This window comes from Physcomitrium patens, chromosome 17 (genome assembly GCF_059467195.1).
Source record: "Physcomitrium patens ecotype Gransden chromosome 17, ASM5946719v1, whole genome shotgun sequence".
Lineage (NCBI taxonomy): Eukaryota > Viridiplantae > Streptophyta > Bryopsida > Funariales > Funariaceae > Physcomitrium > Physcomitrium patens.
This window is the reverse complement of record NC_143426.1, coordinates 8,512,087-8,525,255: the sequence shown is the minus strand read 5'-3', so window position 1 is coordinate 8,525,255 and position 13,169 is coordinate 8,512,087. Positions and strand designations below refer to the sequence as shown.

At 36.5% G+C, this 13,169-nt stretch overlaps 1 protein-coding gene across 1 annotated transcript; it reads left to right on the top strand.

The window, feature by feature from the left end:
• Positions 1 to 9,353: 9,353 nt before the first annotated feature.
• On the top strand, positions 9,354 to 12,873 carry LOC112294796 (uncharacterized). The gene is made up of 4 exons (XM_024545639.3): positions 9,354 to 10,362; positions 10,622 to 11,782; positions 11,914 to 12,210; positions 12,420 to 12,873. Exons 1-4 carry the CDS (start codon positions 10,093 to 10,095, stop codon positions 12,438 to 12,440), a joined length of 1,749 nt encoding a protein of 582 aa, XP_024401407.1. The 5' UTR covers positions 9,354 to 10,092; the 3' UTR covers positions 12,441 to 12,873.
• The last annotated feature ends 296 nt before the right edge of the window (positions 12,874 to 13,169 follow it).

Here is a 13,169-nt window from a genome sequence, read left to right as displayed (position 1 = left end):
TCTATGGTTGTCCTATAAAAATTGAAGAAGGCAAGTGTATGGAAATGTATCTTGTAATAGAAGGTGAGACTTGAATTGGTTCCAAAGCATTTTTTTCCTCACCTTAGATTATTCAGCCATAATAGGTGGATTTGTCTTGACACTTTTCTACCATGTTGAAATCCGTGCTAATGATCCACCATCAGTCTGTAGAAATCTAGTAGATGAATTTTTGCCAAAAATCATGACAATCTCTTAGGTTGTTTGGCACATAGATAATAAGCACTCCTATATTTCTTCTAAGTAGCTTGCTCATTAATATCCATAGATCTCTATTTGAAACAAAATTGATACTTGTAACCAAATGTGAAAGTTTTAGATATATTGTTGAGTCCTTGTAATCCTGTGGATATCATTTAGCCTACAAATATTAAATATTATTATTTTAATTATCATATTGTAATGAAATTGGTAGATATTACTATAGAGGGTTGTGGTTTTGAAGTTATTTGCTTGCTAATTTAGATGATTATAGCATTCAAAGACTTATAGTATGTCTTTCTCTTCTTGTCAAATCTTTAGTTCTATTGAGGCTACACAAAGTCAACAAGCTTGGAAAATCCATAATTAGTTTACATCTTGGTTGTCAATCCAAATAGATATTAAAGTGATACATATGATTCATGTGGTCTTCATCAGTTGTTGTCAGATTATTGTTTAGGTCTAAGAATATTGTGGGAGATAATTCTAGTGCAATACTAAATAAAGACAAAATAATCTTTCTTTCTTCATTGTTGGATACATTGATGATCAGTGAAGTAGAATTGAATTGATTCATTTGGTTGATCAGCTCTGTTGTTTTTGATATGGAGTCTCTAGGTCTAGACAATAGACAATGAAGGTTCTTATTGGTCCTATCATTATAGGATGTCATAGTATCCTTCTGCCAATGTGGAGATGCAATTGGTGAATTGTTGTTGAATCTCATGTATACTTTTATTGTCATTGTATGATTAGAAATGAGTATTGTGAATATGGCTAGTGTATTTGGTATCACTATAGGCTTGGTGGATTCTTTTGAACCTATATTGTTAATCATATTATTAAAAATATAATAAAATTAAGCAAGTAAGTGAGAATTATCTGATGTGGAGTGATTAGAATCCATATTTGAAGACTATCAATATTGATGGAAGGATCTTCTTTATTTGTGCTTGGGTTTATGTGGTACATTTCTAATGATGCATCTCATTTCTTTGTAATGTATGTATTCTTTGCATCAAAATGGAGCAATGGAGGGCCTCTTTCAATTTTGAATCTTATTTTTACTGTTGTGAAGCCATCTCTATCTATTTGAGGAGCCTTGTAATTCTGTTGCATACTATTAGATCTTTGGTTCTGATAATGAAGTTGATCCATCAATATTTCCTTTATTAGATTAGAGTAGATATGGTGTTGTTGTGATTCAAGGTAAACAACTTCATAGATATGCATTGAAGAGTTATTTTTATTAGTATCATTCTTTACTAAGTAATTTTTGATTTGATGATTAATTTTCAAGTGGAGCTTATAACAAATAAGAAGATTTGAACAGTTAACCACAATCTTTATCAGATTCTTGGTCAATCTCTCTTCAATTTTGATTTCTATCTCCTACCCTTAGCTAGTATTAAATACAACAAAAAAACATTTTTTTTGTTGAATAAGCAATTATTGGTGTTATTTCTAATGATTTTTCTAAAAATCCAACAATTTCAATTGCAATAGCTTTGAATTGCTATGGCAAATTTTTGAATGATATCCAAGTAAGAATTGGCATATCTTTGCTACTTTTGGGATTGAAGTTTGGTGTCTATTGCTGGAAAATGTACATAAGGCCATTGTCTCAATATAGTGTAAATAGGAAAACTTGCTAAGAAATTGTCTAGTTTAGAGATTGAAGGCAAAAGAAGTTGTGCTTGATCTCATTATTGGCAATGAGTCCTCTATTTGATATCAGAGTAATGAATCTCTTCAACTACATCTTGAATACGAGTGCATTTGATTTACCACCAATGAAACTTGCAATTATGAGTTGATATCGAGACTCTTCTCTTCTATGTGCTTGGCCATGCTTGGTATAGAATTGATATCATCTTCCATCTTCTCATCCAAATTCATTGTAGAGATCTCTCCACCCACTATGTCACATGAGGAAGCACTTCCAGTTTGTACCATGTTAGCATAAGTGTTAGAATCCATCTTAAAGTTTGCAAACCCTAACTCTAACCCTAATCCAAGTCTGCAATCACTGTTTACATTCTACTCAATTGTAAACAAAATGGGGCATGTTTTCTCATTACCAACCAAAGCGCAGGTTAGAAAAATAATGAGAAAAATGTGTTAATACTACACTATGATGGACCTTGGTGTCAATCCTGCAACATATGCATGCACAACAAAACACCATTGCACTACAATGCCTATCTTTCTCACCAAAAGTTACAGAGCCCATCACCCCCCAATCAATCCCCCTTTGCTGTTCCATTAGATTCAAGACAATGAGAATCCATGTTTCATTAATTGAATCATAACTGCATGTGTTTTTTTTTATCATAAGTATTATTTGTCTATACTCAGAATTAGTACCCTTCCACAAACCACAATTGCAACCTCTTTGATGAGTAAATGCCAATGAGCTTTATTGACCTAAAAGCTTGGGTCCAACATCATCTAGTTTAGGCAAATATACTGATTTAGGCAACTATGCAATCCAAAACTCATAAACATATTTTTAAAAACAAATGGATCATTTTTATATACTCTGCAACTTTATTACTTTCTACACATGAACTAACAACCTTTTCTAATGTATAAACCAAGTGGCCTTTTTAAATTATAGTTGAGATTACAATTCAATAAGTGAGAGAACATGAAACTCTGCAAGTGTTCACAATTCCAATATTTGATCTTTTTTGCATAAAGAACAACATCTGCTCCAGTTGTCAAGGATGTATAGAATGCAACTTTTTACCACGTCAGACACCTGCTTTTAGATCTTTGGTAACAAAATTTCAACATTTAAATAAACTTGGCCTTTTGCTTTCTAATGAAGCAACTCTCTTAAGATATCTGTGAAGATTGACACAGATATCTTGATACCCGTGTCACCTTATCCACAGAAAAATCTGTGAATATTGGCTGGCTAACCGATAATAACTACAACATCAAAAGGAGAAAAAAAAAGTATATATATATATGTATATATATAGATGTAAACATTACAACTCGTTCAATGAGTTGATAATTTGGATTGGTAAAGGGATGTCTATTTAGAGGTTTATATTTTGCGCTGTGGTCGAATTAGGAAAGTTGCCGACTAATTTATGGCCATCTGGATTTCAATACACATCCCCAGATACATAACCCACTTTATTTATTTATTTACTTTATGAGTTTTCCAAATAGAGATCCAGATCCGTGGCTGGATACACAAAGATTACTACTGAAGCTTCCAAACTGGGTAGGTTATACCCAAATCAAAGTGCTTGGTTGTCTTAAATCCAGTAAACACTTTTTCTTCTCCGGGATGCCAAAAATGTGCGGATTTATTCATTCATTCTACCATATACATGTTCCGTGTGCCTGTTTGCGTGTTTAAGTGGGTATACATACATTTATATATATATATATATATATAGTATTGTTGACATTGCATGAATTTTATTTTATGTATTAAGTGACGAATTGGGGGGGGGATTGGGCCCCTTCCTCTTCTTCTTCATGTTTTACTACTTTATTTGCACTTTCTTCTTATGCTTTTTTTTATTGTTTCCTTCTTATTCTTTTGGAGAGATAGATGGGGGAGAATCAATCCCAACCTGTCTGTCTGTCTCTCTGTGTGTCCTTTACTTTTTCCTTCACTTTAACTTTCCAAGACAACAACAAACAAACAAAAAAAAAAGAGAGAAAGAGAGAGAAAGAAAGAGAGAGAGAGCGAGAAGTAAGGAAAGAAGGAAGGAAGACATGGGAACAACACCAATATGATGATATGATGTAAATTCATATGACAAAGAAGACAAGTCTTTGTGTGGAAGACAAACAATAAAAGTATAAACAAAGGACAAAAATATCAATAGATTTCAGACTTGCAAAAATAATACCTTTTTTTGTAGCAAAAATTCTAAAAATACGATTGGAAAAAAAAAAGTAAGTTGAATTATTTGACGTGTTAAGTGGTGAAAGAAACTAATCATAATGTTTTGTAAATAGTTTCAAATGACAATAGAATTATTTAGGCAATTTAAAAATTATTTAAAAATTATTTTTCTAACTAAAAATATAAGTGGAAATATAAAATTAGTAAAAAGGTACTTACTTTTGAATTTATACAATAAAATTAAAAGAAATTGTAGCATGAATTAAAAATGGTGATGACTTTTTTAATTGTAAATAAATAAACCTTGTCATGTCAGTACCTTATGATTTTAATTTGTTTCTTTTTTAAAATAGGAGCAACAAATTCATTATGGATAATGGTTTTGTATAATTTGTTAATCTTTTATCCTAGTTGTCATAAAAACATTCCACGGCAACATTTTATCATGTACTATTAATTAATTATATATATATATATATATATATATATATAGATTCATAATATTGATTTTACATACAACATCTGTTTTTGACTTTAAATTCATCATTCTTAAAAGTAATGCTATGTGCAACACATTATGCAAAGTTTGTATTTAAATCAAGTATTAGAGAAGTTGAACAATATTTGATTGTTATACTTGATTCAAATACAAACTCATTACAACAAGACAGAAATTTATTAAAAATGTATTCTTTATACTCTATTAGTTTCTATGTAATCTTTATTATTTTAGTTGGTTTAATTTTTTAAAATCTATCTACACAATAACCTCATGCCAAATAAGCAAATAACGTGGTAGCAAAAGATAAATTTGAAAATGATCATAACATCATTTTGAAGATTCTTACATTTAACTTGACATATTCTGTCCTCCTTTGCCAGTGTGTGTTGAACATTAAGAAGTGAGTTTTTATATACAGAAATAATAAAACCCGTAATTAACATAATATTATGAATTTCATTGTTAAAAATATTTTTCAAGAATATTTTTATCATTAATTTATTTATGAAAAACACCTCATTTTTTTTAGCAACAATGAAAAAAACATCAGAGTTATCATAATTTTTTGAAGTGTTCAACATTGTTATTAACTATAATCACATATTTTAGATTTTTTCTTTAAATCTGATAGCATACAAATTAAAATTTGATGGTTATTTAATCTAAAATCTAGTCATGTACTGTTCACTGCTATATCTATTAATAGAAATTGCAGTAACAAACATTGAAATTTCGAATATTTTTAGGCATCAGTTCACATTTCAAAATTTGTTTTGCAAAACAACTTTACGCATCTTGTAAACAGATCGATCTGAAAACAACAATTCATTCAATAATAATAATAAAAGTTCATCATACCATTTATTGTTTATTTAATAATCAAATAATAAAATACTCAATATGATCAAGATAATTTTAGAATTCAAGTACAAATGTTAAAATAAGTAATATGGGTTATTATTTTTTTTGATCGTGTGTGTACACATACACACAAATAAAATTGATTAAATTACGTTTGATTCAATATATGAAGTTTTTGAAACCAATAATGAAACAACACTTTCAAGTTTAACTATAATGAATCTATTATTAATTTTTTCCATTGAAGTACTGGCATTCGAATATAATTAGAAACATCAGTAATAGAGTAGGTTCCCTAAAGAGTATGTTATACCACATACTAATATCACATCCCTCTCATTGAATGAACAATGGAGAATTCAATCATGAATGTAAGTTTGTAGAAAAAACACATTTAATGTCTTACAATTTTCACATGGATGACAGTTTGAATGCTACATTGAATGCAAGTGTTAGATTACATATCAACCAATCATCTTCAATTTTAATAATCTACTATTTTGATCATTATTAATATTTTCAAACATTTTTCGTAAATTATTTTTTTTTACTTTTATCTCCAAAAGAGGGAACCACATCCATTGAGGAGTAGTTTATGCACTTCGTACATACTTTATCAGGATAAACCTTTTCCGTTAACTTTTCTAACTATTTACTTTCTTTTTCTTTATTAAATGAATTAGTGCGGAAGTCTCCCCTGGGCGAGAGAGAGCACGCTGGAGGAACCTTCGCGTATGGATGAATGATAATTTACGATTCGCTACCACATCCATCCATTCAGGGCCCTAATTTACCTTCGTTGACTCATGGATGATAACCCTGCACGTGTGAACCGACATCCAACCGAAATATTCATCCATTGGATGGGATGGTTTTGGACAAAGGGCCCAACGACTTGTAAGACCAAAATCCACTGGACAGAAAATATTTATTAAAGGATATGTATGGATGGATGTATTGTTGTATGGATGGATGTAATTTAGTTTTATAGTTTTTTAGTTATTTTTTAGTTGCTTTTTTTTTTGGGTTTCTTTGAAATTGGACTACCTTACATAGCACCATTGCATGGCAAAATGCACCTAATAAAGTAACTAAAGTGCCACTTTAGGGTTGAGACTTTGGATCATGTGAAGCCAACTTGAGACTTGTTTTTCCACACAAGCTGACCTGGACCCAATTCTGAAACCCTCATAAATATTTTAAAAAATGTTGAATGTAAGGAAGTTGAGAAGTTGTTCTTTGGAGGAAAGTGAAGATGTTATGAGAAACATTTTATTTGAAAAAAGATGGAGTGGAAAGTTTGGCACTGACTATTGTAATGTGGTGCACTTTGGGACCCAATCTCACTTTGTTCTTGTAGTACCCACATCAAAAGAAATAGATGTAGATAAGTAAAGGAGGGTGCAAATGTCAAAGTAAGCCATACAAGTCATACACTTTTTATTTTTATTATTATTGTTATTATTTTATAGAAGACCAACTCTCTTGCTGTCAAACAATGAATCTCTCCAACAGTTCCCAATATTAACTTGTCAAATTATCTCACCCATGCCAAAGATCCACTTTGCTCAATGGCCTGTACTAGGCACCACTTAAGTGGTACCTCACATCTATGTGTGTGTGTGTGTGTGTGTGTATGAATATATATATATATATATATATATATCAACATGCATGCACTTTGGTTACCCTAATGTAGGGCAATGCAAGTTTTACTAAGTCACTGGGAAAAGTAAAAATGAGTTTATTTTTTAGTTTATTAGAAACAACAAATAGAGTGTTCTGATGAGGATTCAAAAACTGCTATTAATTTTTAACACTTGCACATTGAAATTTACAAGTCAGACTACTTTGAAATGGCTTGGTTTTATTTTTCTGCATTTCTTACATAATGAACACTTGTTTGACTTATGTATTTTTGTTCTTGGATTTAGTACGCTGTTATCATTTTTGTCAAATGCATTTTTATCCCCCATTGTCCAAAGTACACAGTTGCATCCTACATTGAATAGAATATTATGTTATTTTTGTTTTTAAATCCTTGTTGGAAGAAACTTCATCAAGTTGGGCCTTACATTTTTTTACATCCTTGCTATCATTATTATCATCAACTTGTACATGAATGTGTATTATATACATATATACACATATGGGATTTTCTCTACATCAAAAGAGTTGTTAACATTTATTGACTATTTTTTTAAAACATAAAAAATGCAATCCATATTCATTCGTGTCCGTGAATTCAGGGTTTGCTAACCATTAGTAAGATAATAAATAAATAAATAAATAAAGGGAGGCTCAGTAGAAGAGATTTGGGCACCCAAGTTGAGCTGTGGGAATCATGAGAACACATAGAGGTCTGAAAGACGGATGAATGTATGAATGTACAGAAGTACGATTACATGGATGAATGAGCAACCGACCCTCTTACAATAAAAGGACTTGGCCACAGAGAAGCATTCTTTCCCACGTCGAAAACTTGGCAATGCTGGCTCTTATTTTGTTGTTAAAAAAACACCAGCTCACCACACTCGGCACTTGACAGCTACAGGTAATATTGATAGGAGGTGGTTGTCATCACATTGGTTGTGCAACGGGAATGGGACCCACCCACCCGCAATGGTAGGGCCAGTATACCCCCTGGATTGAAATGAAAAAGACAAAGTAAGAGGAATGGGGAATAGCAATAAAAAAAAATGGGTACCACAATAGAAAGCATTCGATACCACCACAAGTAATGGAGATCGAGAAAGTGATTCCACGAAGCTAATTGAAGTAGGGATGCAAATAAGTGAGGAGGAGAATCTTATGTGGGATAATTATAATAAGAAGGGAAGAAAAACTGGGAGCCCTAAAATTGGCTTGGATTGCGTGTCCTCATTGATGGAACGCTGACGCATGGCAGCCGCCAAAGCAATTTCGCCTTCCCTCGCCCTCGTAACGGGACCGGCGGCGCCCATTCCCGTCCCCCCCGACCGCATCCCGCTGGCTCTCATGAATAGCTGCAGAAGTGTGAAAAGAGCAAAGTCAAACCACGGATAACTGGATATTTGCCCCAATTCTTATTCCCCCTTGTTCCCTTCGAACTACGTATTCGTGTTGATATATTCCGTCTTATGAGTTTTGCATGCCTGGCTCGCCTACGTGTCTAAAAAGCACTTGCATGCTTTTTTATTTCCTTTAATTTTAAATTTTTTATAATGAATTCGCTTTACATATTGAAAATTGTGTTCTTCAAACTATATATTGGGCTACACATAACTTGACTTGCGAATAGTTGATAAAATAGGGGCTATTTTCACTATGATGGAGTGCCATGATCAAAATTTATTACACTACAAGTGCGGATATACATACAAATGCTTTGAAGATAAACCTTTAAGGATGGGATGCCCCTCAAAAAGCTAAAGTCACAAAAGGTGAAAAAGCTACAGGAATATTCTTACTTTTTGCGACGACGTTCGACGTGAAGGACTGAGGCAGGAAAAGACATTAGTTACTACACTCGCAGGGGAAGAAAGTATCGGACGTTAAAAAAGTAACGGTTCAACTTTAATGAACCCCACCGGTAACTCTGTCAGAACAGTCACAGGAAAAAAGCCTCGGCCCGCTCTCATCACTTCCCCCATCAGCATCGAGGGGGGAATTTATTACGACGCGGTTACTATAGAGAGAGCAAAGTAACTTTCCTCGTAGAGTGAGTGGATTTACTTACGCTTGCTCATATAATGAACATTGGAATACGAGCGGGTAAAAGTGAACAAGAGGGAAAAGATTTTTTTTCACTCTTCTGCTGCGGGCTTCGGAGCCAGCGTTGTCGACGTCTTCGTCGTGGTGGTGTCTCGAAGCTTGCAGGCCGTGCCTTGAAGCGCCCTTCCGACGCCTTTCGCTTTCCTTGGCTCTCTCTCTCTCTCGCTTGTTATCTGTGGCACTTGCTCGTCATCGTAGGCATTTGCGCTCGCTTCATCCCCTGATCGCTTTGCTACTCTTTTTTATGCTCACACTTCCGAGGTTCTGTGTCGTAGTTGGAGCGGTCTTTTCTCTGACTGGTTTACGTATAGCCGGCGGACAATTTTGTATAGCGAATCTATTTAGCAGTTAAAAAGCAGATTGATTGATTGTTCTTGTAATTCTGTTCGGTTCTGGTGTGAGCTGTAGAAGTGGAAGAGCAGTTGTAGATTGATTCCGTCGAGGTTCTGTCGTGGCGCTGGTGTTTTCTGGACTGCTAGTGGAAAGCTCTATCGACTTCTTGGTTGGTTGGTTTGCTCGATTCGGTTGAACGGTTGCCAAGCGGTTTTGGCGTAGGCCTTTTAGTTTAGGCAGAGGGTACTGGCGCTGTGTTTAGAGATTTGTTAGGTAAGTGGTTGCCGGCAGGCGGTTGGAGGATTGCTGCTAACTTCAATTACTGCATTGATTGATTGTGAAGGGCCCTTTTGTTGTGGGAAAGGGTGATGCGTGGTGGCTGTTGTGCTCGTAACGTCAGATTGTAGATACTCTGATAAAGATTGAGGGGGTGGGTGAAGATTTTTGTAATTCCTTTACACCTGTAGTGTGGTGGACTCTCGAGCTGAGATGCACGTGAGGCTTGGTGTATACGAGAAGAGGATCTATGGGTGTCTTGCAAGCGAATGTTGTAGAGGAAAAACATCAGGTTAAGAGGCAAGTTGTACAGTATGGTGACATGAACACTACGGAGGCATGGCTAAGACAGGCACAACACTTGACCTCACTAGCGGTTACTGACGCGGCTTCGGTGAAAGCGTTTCTTGGTCGCTGGAAATCTATTGAAAATCGGTTGTTGCAGCTGCCTGCTCTTCTGACCGAGATGTCACACCTCCATTGCCTTTCCGACAATGCTGTCTGCAAGGAACTCTTGAAGGTAATGGCTACAGTCTGATAGAACCTATTGGATACTACGTGTTCTTTAAAACAAATGTAGGAGCCCTTAATTGCCTCCGGCGCTACCAACACTATTTCGCATTCTGTTTGTGCTTGTTTGGTCACATTCCTACTGATTCTAACAGGAGATGGATCTCTGACTAAGGGGTTTCTCGTTAAGAGAGGTACTCGTGACATGTCTTCCTGACAACCACTTAGTCTACTCGACGTGGTCTGACACTCTAACGTGTGTTGTGCAGGCCATGAGCGAGACACTAGAGGAAGCCCGCAATCTAGCCATGAAGTGTACAGAATTAAGTTACGGTGGAAAGCTTCATACTCAGAGTAACTTAGATTCTCTATGTGGGAAACTCGACCTTCATATTCACGATTGTCAGTTGATGATTACGAGCGGTACTATGCAAGAGAATCCATTAGCGATATGTCGAGTCACTCCTGAGTCGACACGGGAGGCTATCCGGTGGACCATAAGAGACCTGCTCGCTCATCTTCAGATTGGGAGCGCTGATTGCAAACAAAGAGCGCTCGACAGTATGCTTCGACTTATGGCCGATGATGATAAAAATATTTTAATGGTTGCTGGCCAGGGTGTAGTGACAACTCTCGTACACCTTCTAGACGCCAGTCAGCCTGCTATCAGGGAAAGAGCAGCAGCTGCTATCTGCTTTCTTGCATTAAATGACAGTTGTGAGCACGTGGTAGTTGCGGAAGGTGGCATAGCTCCTCTTGTTCGTCTGCTGGACTCTGGTAGTTCACGGGCTCAGGAGAGAGCAGCTGCCGGGTTGCAGGGTTTGTCCATTTCAGAAGAAAACGCCCGGACGATTACTGCTCACGGGGGGATTTCTGCATTGATTGAAGTGTGCCGAGTGGGTACACCAGGCGCACAAGCTGCAGCTGCGGGATCTTTAAGGAACCTTGCTGCAGTTGAAAAGCTTCGTAGCAGTATCGTTGAAGATGGTGCTATTCGGGTTGTCATCAACTTAGTGTCTTCTGGGACGTCCATGGCGCGAGAAAATGCAGCCGCCACGTTGCAAAACCTCGCAGTTTCCGACGATAGCATCAGATGGAGAATCGTAGAAGACGGAGCTCTTCAACCTTTGTTGAGATACCTGGATTTTTCCGCAGAGGCGTGTGCTCAAGAAATCGCCTTGGGGGCGTTGCGCAATTTGGCAGCGTGCAGAGATAATATCGATGTCCTTTGCAGTGCTGGCTTCTTGCCTCGTCTTGCTAATTGTCTTCGCTCAGGACCTCTGGTTGTGCAAATAGTGGCAGCTGCCGCGGTCTGTCATATTGCTTGCTCTACGGAGGCTAGGAGAATGTTGGGCGAAGCTGGAGTTATTGGTCCGTTGGTAAAACTTTTGGATGCGAAGTCCAACACGGCTCAAGAGTATTCTGCACAGGTGCAACTTTACTTCATATGTTGCGTATTGATGTTGCCGACATGCGTTTCTCCTTTTTTGTCCTTTTCAGCATGAGTGGATTTCGAAGGTTAGCGTGTCTGATGAATCACCTTTTTGTCATTTTTTTGTAGGCTTTGGCTCTTCTTCTCCTTGTCGAAGAGAACAGAACGCACTTCTTGGCTGAGGACTGGGGAATCGTCGGCCTGGTACTTTTATTGGATACACGCCTTCAGGAAGTTAGCAAGCAATACCCAATTGCGGCTCTTCAGGCTCTCTCCGGAAGTGCAAGATGCAGGAAGCAGATGGCGACAGCCGGCGCTTGTTACCATTTGCGTCAGTTGGCGGATATGGAAGTGGCAGGTGCTAAAAGGCTTTTGGATCGATTGATCACTGGAAAGTTCCGAAGCATTATCACCAGAACTCTAATGGTATTCACCATTTTCCTTCCCATTATTCACTGGAGATGTTGCCGAAATTCGTACTAATGCTCCGAGTGGCCTCTGATCTTAGCTTAGCATGCGTTATACTGACTCTTTCTTCATGGGTTTGCAAGTATACATCACGATCTTCAATTTTCAGTGCATATAACTGGGACTTCTCTAGTATTGGTATTAATCACTTGCATTTAAATTTGCAGATCAATGCATTCCACAATTGATCGTCACATGGGTCTCAATTGCGAGTTGAACGGGGAGTGTTTCTTTCTTTTCTTTCACCAGCTGATTATTTCGGCACCACGATTGTCAATAGGAACTTAATGTGCTAAGTATATTCCTGTGCGGGGTCACCATAAAACTGTGCCATAGATACACACTGAAGCTGTTCTGCGAGCCCAAGCAGGGAGCCATACATAGACTAGATCTGGGGACATTCATTCAACACCCCATTGATTATTGATTTATGATGTAAAATATGGACATAGGAAATGGAGGCTAGTTTTAATGAGGTCCCTACATCAGGCAGTAGGATCAAATGCTTCCTCGTTTGTAGAGAGGAGCTATTGTGCAGTTAGCGTCAGAGACACAGGCAGCCGCCGAAAACATTTGTCATTATGATTGTATAACATCATCAAGTTTCTTCTTTTTGCACAACTTTCAAAAATCATATTCACAGTATGATAATTTGGGGAGTGATCGTTTTCTGCATTCTAAATTTATATATATTTTAAAACCTAGTGAACCTTACAAACAAGATGGCACTTGAAATAATTAACGCACGTCCTGGTTTGTAATCGAGAAATAAGAGACCTAGAATCATAATAGAAATGTGATGACGCCTGGCACATAAAAAAGGTTGTTATTCTAGACAAACTCTTCACTTTGTCAAATTGTACATTTCAAGTATATATTCCATGATGTAAGAATTGAATAGAACATGTAAATTCATG

What these genes read in the sequence shown, in the direction of transcription:
- LOC112294796 (XM_024545639.3), top strand. Translation starts at nt 10,093, where the DNA reads ATGGGTGTCTTGCAAGCGAATGTTGTAGAGGAAAAACATCAGGTTAAG. An exon ending in CTCAAGAGTATTCTGCACAG is followed by an intron (nt 11,783 to 11,913) that starts GTGCAACTTTAC and finishes ATTTTTTTGTAG; the next exon opens with GCTTTGGCTCTTCTTCTCCT. An exon ending in TTATCACCAGAACTCTAATG is followed by an intron (nt 12,211 to 12,419) that starts GTATTCACCATT and finishes TTAAATTTGCAG; the next exon opens with ATCAATGCATTCCACAATTG.